Consider the following 9,031-nt stretch of genomic DNA (forward strand, 5'->3'; position numbering starts at 1 on the left):
AGGGCGGCCACACCCGGTTGTGCTGGAACCCTCCAGAACGTGGGCCAGCTCTGCGGCAGGGCCGTCTCAGGTGCCCTGTGGGTCTGGCTGACCCTGGGCTTGAACAGACTCGGGACCCAGGGAAGCCTTGGCGGGAAGTAGGTGCCTCCCTTGTGCAGGGCAGTGTGGTGCCGCCCCTTCCCCAGCCAGTCCCACGGGCAGCCCCTGCAAGGTCCAGGGCAGGCCAGAGGACCAAGGGTGGCCTTCCCAGGTGGGAGCAGAGAAGGGGAGCGTGGGCAGTAGGCTGGGGGTGCCCTGGGGACAGCTGCGCACTGCTTTCCCAGGTGGACTACGAGAGTGAGGAGGAGGAGGAGCAGGAGGAGGAGGACGCGCAGGAGGAAGGGGACGCCCAGGCCCCAGAGCCAGACGAGGAGGTGGGCTCAGGCCCCGAGGAGGACTTGCCCCAGAGCCCTCCGCCTAGCCCAGGGCCCAAGGGAGCCGAGGCCGTGGAGCGCCGGGTCCAGGCGGTGCGCGAGGCCCACTCCTTCATCCAGGACTACCAGTACGACGCCGCGGAGAGCCTCTGGTGCCAGGTCAGCGTGGCGCCCGGCTGGGACTCCCACAGCAGGCAGCGGGGAGCTGGTGGCCACCAGGCCTCCTCCCAGGACCCCTTTGGAACTAATGGTGGCACAGACCCTCTGCCCCAAAGCACAGCCTGCAGGTGTCCCTCTGGTGGCTCGGGGTGACGTCTTCCCCCCGCATCACCTCGCTCAGGCCCCCAGATACCGAGGCCCACGCTACAGCTGTGGAGTCTCACTTCCGCCAGCAGCAGGCCCCTGGCCACTGCCCCGAGTGGTCAGGTGCCTCACCTTTAGAGGCGTCTGTCCTCCCTGGGGGCCAGCTGAGGGGTTCCCGGATGGTGGTGTTGGTGGCATGACGCGGGTGCCATGATGGCGGTCACTGAGAGGGCACAGGCGCAGCCGAGTGCCCTGAGCCCAGGCACTCCAGCGTCTGCCTGGAACGTGGGTGGCTGGACTCAGGCGCCCTCCCCGCCAGGCCGCACCTGCTCAGCTCTGCCCTTCCGCAGGTGACCGTGAGGCTCCCTCTCGGGAAGGCTAACTTTGACATGGGCTCCCTGCTCGAGTCCCTGGCCCACAGCGCCGTGGTCTACAGCGCCAGGGGCATCACCAGGTGCCTCCTGAACGAGACCACCACCAGCAGAGGCGAGAAGGAGCTGGTGCTGCACGCGGAGGGGACCAACCTCCCGGAGCTGTTCAAGTTCGCCGAGGTGCCGCCTCCCTTCCCCTCACTGCCTTCCTTCCCCTTGCCACCTCAGGCTCCCGGTCAGCCTGGCCACCTTGGGCCCGAGCTTCCCAGACCGGTCTGAGCACAGCCTTCTGACAGTCATTGTCAGGACCTTTGTGGCTCCAGGCACCTGGGTGCCCGCCTGGCCCTGCACTCCCGCCCGCCTGCTCACCAGGCACCAGGCTTCCCCACGGGAGACCGAGGGACTGGGGCCTCTGCCCTGCACACCCCTCCAGGGGTGTCCTGGTGCTTCCCGAGGTGAGTGGGAAGAGCCTGCGCTCCCCTGTCAGCCTCTGGGCTCCACCTGGAGGGACCAGGGCCTGTCTCTGCTTGTCTCCCGGGGCTATGCCCCCTCCAGCCTCAGGGCAGGACCCCCAGGGCCCCTGCAGGACAGCTCAGAGCCACAGACCCCTGGCCCAGGCTTGCAGACTACTGTGGCTGGCCTGTATGCCCTGTGCACCCTGTGAGGGAGGCCTGTGAGGGAGTCTTGGTAAAGGGCCTGTTAGAAGTGGTGAACAAGACTGTTCTCACTGAACCTGCCACAGGCAGGACCTGGCCAGCCTGCCTCCTCGTGACCGTCATGCCGCACTCGGCCGCCAGGCTCAGAGTGTGGTGGGCAGGTCAACATGCGGACCGGCGTGAGTCCCTCCTTCCTGTCCCCAGGTGCTGGATCTGCGCCGCCTCTACTCCAATGACATCCATGCCATGGCCAGCACGTACGGCATTGAGGCTGCCCTGCGGGTGATCGAGAAGGAGATCAAGGACGTGTTTGCTGTGTATGGTAGGAGCGTGGAGGAGGCCCTCAGGGCGCAGGCCTCAGCACGGGCAGCCAGCAGAGGGTCACATCGGGGCAGGCCCCAGTGCGGGTGCTCGTGTGCCATTGGACGGCCGGCCCTCGACCCTCAGCAGCGTCTCCTCCGGGAGCCCCCAGACCTGGTCCCACCCTGTCACCAGGGTACCCGCCCCCAGACGGTGGTTAGGTTTCGCATCCCATGCTGCTGGGAGGGAGCGGGAGGCAGGGAGCCCAGGGCAGCGCCCGGCCCCCAGGCCCCAGCTCTGACTGGGAGGCAGCCCAGCTAGCATCCCTGTCACCGCTTGGCCTCAGGCATTGCCGTCGACCCTCGCCATCTCTCCCTGGTTGCCGATTACATGTGCTTCGAGGGCATCTACAAGCCGCTGAACCGCCTTGGCATCCGGTCAAACTCCTCCCCTCTCCAGCAGATGACGTTTGAAACCAGTTTCCAGTTTCTGAAGCAGGCCACCATGATGGGTCAGTGCAGGGGTGGCCTCCCTCCGGCCACCTGGCCATCCCTTGGGGACCTTTCCACTGCACCTTGCATACAAGTGCAGGTTTGGGTCTATGGGGGGTAAAGGGGTGGCAGCAGATGGGACCGCCGCACATCGTCCTAAAGGCTTCTGCTGGAGAGACCCATAGCATGGGACCTCAACCTCAGGGACTCAGGATGGTCCTGGGCCTCACAGGGAGTCCCCGGGGCCCTCACCTCATCCCCAACTTCCCCTCAGCCCTCTGATACGGTTCGTGTCTCTCGCAGGATCCCACGACGAACTGAGGTCCCCTTCGGCCTGCCTCGTGGTTGGGAAGGTCGTCAAGGGTGGGACAGGCCTGTTTGAGCTCAAGCAGCCCCTGAGGTAGCAGTGGTCTGCACTGCGGGGCTGCCCACCAGGAGGCCTGGGTGCTGCTTGACTGGGCACTCGTGTGAGAGGACCAGAAGCTCCAGCTTCAGGGCAGAGACCGGCTCCAGAAAGCAGTGGCCGTTGGGCTGGGCGGCAGTCACGCTTGACCTGGCCTCCTGTGTGAGGATGGGAACAGGGTTCCTGGAGGGGCCAGGGCTTCCCTCCTGTTGGCAGCAGAATCCCAGACGAGCCCAGCCACTCGCTGGGAAGCTCCGTTTCTGTGCGCGCTCAGTTACTGCCGCAAGCGTCCTGGGGCCTCCTGAGGAGCAGGAGCAGGGAGGCTGCTCCCCTGGGGAGGGCGTCCCAGCACCTCCACCCAGGACTGCTGCTGGGCCAGGCAGGGTGGCACAGCCTCCCCCGACCCCGAGCCTGGCTGGGGCCCTGGTGCTGCTGCCGTGTGGCCAAGGGCCCTAGGCCAGGCTCTCCAGGACCAGCAGCTCACCCCACACAAGCCCGAGTTCCCCACGGGGGCCTCGACTTGCCAGCTGTGCCCCCAGCCTGGCGTGGGGAGGCCTGTGCCAGGCAGGCTGCCTGTCCCCGAGGCACAGTAGCAGGTACCCTGGCTGGGACTAAAGGGGCAGAGGCGTGTGCAGAGGCTTCGCTTTGTAAACCCCAGGCGGTTTCTGTTCTTGTCTCGCGGTGTTCCGGTTCAGGCTGAGTAATAAACATCCCAGACTCGGCTGTTCGGAGGAAGGAGAAACTCTTGTCATTTTACTCCCCCTGGCTCTGAGGCTCCTACATTCGAAATCAAGAACTCTGCAGCAGGAACTGCTTGGCATCAGACCTCAGGGCCCTCTTCCTGCTCTTGTCTGAGTGTGTCGGAGATCCAGCCCACCGCCTGCCCCTGCAGGGCCCCTTGCTGCCCTGGCCCTGTCCTGAGGGCAGGAGCTGCACTCCCGTGGCGTGGGAGGGCTGCTGGGTGTGGTCAGGTTCAAGGCGGGCCTTGCCGGGGGAAAGGGGCGCTGCTGGCCCTCAGACCTGCGGCGGGACCCAGACTGTGCCATCTGTGCCCACACTGGCAAACCTGCTGGACACCAGGACCCCACGCAGAGTCTGCCAGGTTCAGCAGGGCTTGGGCACACAGAGAAGGGTCCCTGCCCTGAAGATGCCCGGCCTGCTGGATTGAGAGGCTCCTCAGAGCAGACTTCAAGGTGACTTTGCAGCTGATGCCGCTGTGTGGTCAGCTTGGCCCAGACCTGGGCACCAGGTGCAGGAGCAGGTCTGCGGGTCAGCTGACTGCCAGCCGTCCACACCGAAGCAGACCCTGGCTCGTGCTGAGGCCCAGCCTGGTCCTTGGGAACCAGCTGGGTATGTCAGTGCTTCCGCTGATGGTGCTGCCCCGGCAGCGCGACGTGACAGTCTTGGGAGTGTCCTTGGGATAGGGAATGGTTGCTCTCGGGTGCATTTGAGTTTGGGGAAGAGCCACACGTGGGCTCAAGCCAAGCTAGAGCCACAAAGTCACTTAAAACAGGGAGACTGTCCAGTGGGGTTCACAAACGGGGCCAGCAGGGGAGTTCTTTGAGAACTCGGGTTGAGGCAGCTGCTGTTCCGGCACCCTCCTGGCCCTGCCTTGAGCCTGGGGCAACGTCCATACCCACTTTCCTGCTCACAGTAGTTCTCACTTGATCTTTCCTCTCTGCGTTCTCACCTAAATCACTGTCAGCACCCCTACAAATGTTCCCATGACTGCCCATCCTAAAGCAGGTGGACCTAAACAGGAGTGGATAAAGCACCTTTCCGGGTCCCGTCCAACACTGGAAAGCCCCTCCCAGGTCCATTTGTGTGGCCGGGGCAGAATCCAGAGGCTGGATAGTAGGCCAGGCCGATGGGTTTGCACAGTCCTGCAGGTGCACGGGTAGGGCGCCAGCGGCAGCATAGCTCTGCCGGGCTGAGGCCAGCCTCGGACGGCAGGCCAGAGACCACTGGACAGCCCTGGAGTCACACCACCATCAGGTCTCTGTGACCAGCCTGCTGTGGACCTGGCACTGGGTCACTTCCAGGGACCCTGCTCCCTGTCTCGCATGCATGGAGTGGACAGCTGGTTCGGGGATCCGTCCTGTCCCCGTGGGCTTGTTTTCAGTAGCCATTCCAGTGCTGTGCGGAGGTTTCTGCTCTGGCTTGATTCAGCCTGGGGCCCTTCTGTGGTGTGCGCCCACAGGCCACCTGAGGTTGGGGACCCACTAAGGAAGCATCAGCCTTAAGCTTTTAAGCTTGCGATTGACCCCCTGAGCCAAGTGGGGGTCTGGGGTCTGGAAGGTGCTCTTGAATAGGAGAGGCGCTCCCTGGGGGAGGGGGAGACGGTGGCCACAGTGGCTGCCCGCCACAGCTGGGGCACATGGGGGTGCTCGGTCCTCCTGCCCACCCCACACACAGCCTCTGCCCCCGCTGCCTCTCCTGCACACAAGCTCAGTCTCACCCAGGCTGCAGCATGCCCACCATAATTGGCTGGCACTGATCCCAGCAGCCCCAGCCCCTTTGCTCTGACCTCCAGCTCAGGCCAATGACCCTGTGGCCTCTGGGAAAATGTATTTTATACATGCATGTGGAGGGCTGTCCTCCTTCCTTTCCTGCAACATGTGCCCCTGACTGCCCTCTTGCTGCCAATGAGAAGACCAGAGATGGCGAGGGCAGACCTTGGGGCCCTGGCAGTTCCCACCTGGGGTCCACTCAGGTTCTCGTCAGATTCCAGAGCAGGACGCTGCCGTCACATGTGCTGTCCCCCGTTCCTAGGTTTAGGAGCCTGCAGGGTGCTGTTCCCTGGACGGAGCAGATGGGACACCCCTGGGAACACCCCTCCAGGGCTCTTGCTTGCGGTGGTCCAGCATCTGTCACTTGCAGCCAAATGTACTCATAACTCGTACTGGGGCCTCCACGGAGGATTCCAAGGGCACTCATCATGGAAACGCGTCCTCCTCCCCCCTCCCCTGAGTCCCTGTTACAGCTGCCCCTGCCCACGGCCGGGGCACGTCACAGACCCCCTCGTGCCTCCCAGCAGGGCTCACCTGCTCACCGCACCCCACCCAGCCACTGACCTGCTTCTGCTGCAGCACTCCAGCTGGGCTCCCCGTCCACCCTCAGCTCTCCAGTCTGGACTGTGACGTGTCCCTTCCCTCCCGCTGCAAGGCAGGTCATGACCTTCGCAACCTGAAGGAAGGTCCTGTCAGCCCTGCAGGCCGAGCTCAGCGCCACCTGGGGCCGTGGTCTCCCAGGCCCCCTTGTTCGGGGCATGCCCCTCAAGGTGTGGGCTGGCCCTCGGCCCCCCAGGCTGTCCGTCTGATGTGCCTGGCACGCAGTCCTCTCCACCACGTGGCAGTTTGCCAAGAAGGGAGCGTCTGCCGCCACTGTGTCTGGACTGACTGACCGGGCAGCACGCGGTGCAGTCAGCCATCTGAGCCGTTTTAGGTGGACAGTGCCATCGAGCAAACGCGCTGGCGTGCAGCCATCACCCCCGCCCACCTCCAGACTCAGGCTGAAGAACAGGAACTCGGTGGCCGTGGACACCACCCGGGTCCCTCCCCAGCCCGGGCTCCAGCGCTCTGCTTTCCCTCGTGCCCTCACCTGGGTGGAGTCTCCCAGCTCTTTTCCTTTTCTGAGACATAAAGGGCTTGCCTGCCAGGACCTAGTGGCCGTACCCATCACGTGTCCCTCCTGGTCAGCTTAGAGTCAACTGGTGAGGGAGCTGAGTCACATCTGCAGAGTCCTCTGCTGAGCCACCTACTGTGACCTAGCACTGAGGACAGCCCGACGTCCTCACGGGCTCTCGCTCTCCAGGGGAGGCCTCCACGGGGTCTGGCGGCAGGAGCAGCTCCGCCCCACGCGCCTCTGTGAGCGAGCTTCCGCTCCTGTGGCGCACTGGAGAGGACCTGCTGATGAGGGAAGCGCCTTCTCAGCCTGCGGGCTCGCAGGTCCTGGTGGTCATCAACCCACCCCATGGCTTTGGGCCGTGCAGAGGCCCCTCACGGTGCCCTGAGGTGGAGCAACAGCAGCCACCTCACGTCAGGAGGTGGACAGTGAGAGGAGGGCACACCAGTCCCTGGCCAAGGGCCTCCTGCAAGCCCAGAGATCCCACCACATCCCAGGGCAAAGCCACTGGGGCCACGCCTGTGGACGCCTACCCACCACCCCATGGCAGCCTGCGTCGCACTGCCTAACTGGGCCCCATGCCACCTGCTGACCTGCCCCGAGCTGTCATCCTGGCTGTCTGTCCCCTGCCCCCCAACCTTCCCAGCTTGAAACTTGCCGCCCTCTTCCCGCGCGGGACCCTGCCTCCTGGGCCCAGTCGGCCCTGCTCCCTCTGGTCCCAGCACAGCCTCTCGCAGGGAGGCCTCTGATCCTGGACGTCCTGCCCTCTAGCCAAGCACTCGCCTCCCGTGACAGTGTGACCCCTGGGACTCCTCCCTGCCTGTCTCCCCACATGAGGGCACAGCCCTCTGCACCGTCCACCACCTGACCCTTGGGGACTCTGGGCACTGAGGGCCCTGGCAGGCCGCAGGCCAGCTGAGTGAATGGGTGGGAAGCCTAAGCCAGTAGAGCCACAGCACAAGTGGCCCGAAGGTCTTCAGGGCAGAGGCCAAGCAAACCTGGGCAGCAGGGTCCCAGACCGTGTGCCCTGGACACAGGCGAGGCCTCGGGCGGAGGCAGCCGCAGTACAGGAGGCGCCTCCAGAGGGAGGAGCGCCCAGGCTGGAGTCTCCCCCACCTCCGCCCGCCGTCCCACGGGCTCCCCTCCACACCCTGGACTGCTTGCCCAGCGGCGTCCATGCCCCAGCCCCCTGCACAGGAGAGGTGGAGGACGGCAGTTCAGGGCGGGAAACCGCTCGCCCCTCTGCTCACTCAGTCTTGGGATCTACCTGCAGCCCCGGAGGCCAGGCATAGCCTCCAGCTGGGCATCCCTGAGCCCAGCTGCCTCCCAGGAGGCCTCTGCCTGCCCAGTGAGGAGGGAAGGATGGTTGTCTCCACCCCAACTCCGTGGGACCTCATCCTTCATGACCCTCCTCATCTACCACCGGTCTTGCCCCCGACGTGGACATGAGCTGGGCACAGGACGCCCTCTGCAAGCTGAGTCTGAGCCCCTCGGCGCCCCCAGCGGTTGAGCCCCGCCGGCTCCTGGCCACCACTGTCCAGGGCCCATCTTGCTTCCAGCCTCCAGGCTGGAAGAGGCTGGGTGTGCTTCTGCTGCCACTGTGCTGTGTCCTGGTCGGAAGTAGTTCTGTCCCCAGCAGGGCAGCTTGTCCCTGCCGTAGAGATGCCTGGTTTGGCCTGAACCCCAGGCCCCCAGTGTCTCCTGTGCAGGAGCTGCAGTGTGCCTCCTACTCTGGGCCTCGGCGGAGGCTGCCGTGCCGGGGACTGGGACGGTGAGATGCATATGCAGGTCCTGCCAGAAGCAGCCCCCATGCTCCCCCGGCCATCGGCCTCCTTCCCTCATAGGAGAGGGGTGTCCTGAGCCGGCCTCTCCCGCCCACAGGAAGTCCTACCAGCACTGATGTCTAAAGAGGGGCAGTTGGCCTCCAAGTGCTGCCTCCCAGGACCCTCCTTGTCCAGGGGCTCACCTGTGCATCCTGAGTCCTGGGCCCTGTGGCAGGGGCCACCGTCCTGTCTGCAGTTCACAGTCACCACGGAGGCTCAAGTGGAGGGGATGACAGAGATCTCCAAGGGGACTGTCAGAGGACAAGCTACTGGAGTCTTTCTGAGGAGGTACTGACGTCCCTCTCGTCAGGGCCCACCCATCACGTCGGGAAGGAAGAAGGGCCCAGCGGTGGCCGCCTGCCTCTGACCCCCGGGGCCCCGATGTCTCTGACTTGGGCCTGGTCTCAGCTCTGGGGGGCGGCTCTTGCAGCTCACCCTGGTCACTTCAAGCCCTTTGCTCTGTTCAGTGCCTCTGTCTCCAGAGTCATGGCCCCTGCTGGCTTCAGAGGGCCGGCGAGGCCCACGTCCGTGAGCAAGGCGAGCCCAGGGTGCCTCGCTCACTCATGGGCACCTCCTGCCGCCCGGCCTGCTGGCCCAGCAGTTCCAACGGTGGCTTTGTGGGGGCCGAGCAGGACAGCCCCCTCAGG

General features: G+C 65.0%; 1 protein-coding gene and 1 long non-coding RNA gene across 2 annotated transcripts in view; one reads left to right on the forward strand and one right to left on the reverse strand.

The window, feature by feature from the left end:
• Polr1a (RNA polymerase I subunit A) overlaps positions 1–3,762 on the forward strand; it is a 59,165-nt gene extending 55,403 nt beyond the window's left edge. The window contains exons 30-34 of the mRNA XM_047522803.1: positions 324–572; positions 1,067–1,267; positions 1,948–2,065; positions 2,390–2,554; positions 2,838–3,762. Of these exons, the coding sequence (XP_047378759.1) occupies positions 324–572; positions 1,067–1,267; positions 1,948–2,065; positions 2,390–2,554; positions 2,838–2,938 (834 nt within the window). The 3' untranslated portion in view covers positions 2,939–3,762. The remainder of the gene's footprint in view (positions 1–323; positions 573–1,066; positions 1,268–1,947; positions 2,066–2,389; positions 2,555–2,837) is intronic.
• Positions 7–6,721, reverse strand: LOC124963226 (uncharacterized). Its single transcript, XR_007104683.1, has 3 exons — positions 6,538–6,721; positions 6,012–6,123; positions 7–3,659 (listed from the first exon to the last, which is right to left on the reverse strand). It is a non-coding gene; the product is annotated as an uncharacterized LOC124963226 (long non-coding RNA).
• Positions 6,722–9,031: the final 2,310 nt, after the last annotated feature.

Source organism: Sciurus carolinensis, chromosome 13 (genome assembly GCF_902686445.1).
Source record: "Sciurus carolinensis chromosome 13, mSciCar1.2, whole genome shotgun sequence".
Lineage (NCBI taxonomy): Eukaryota > Metazoa > Chordata > Mammalia > Rodentia > Sciuridae > Sciurus > Sciurus carolinensis.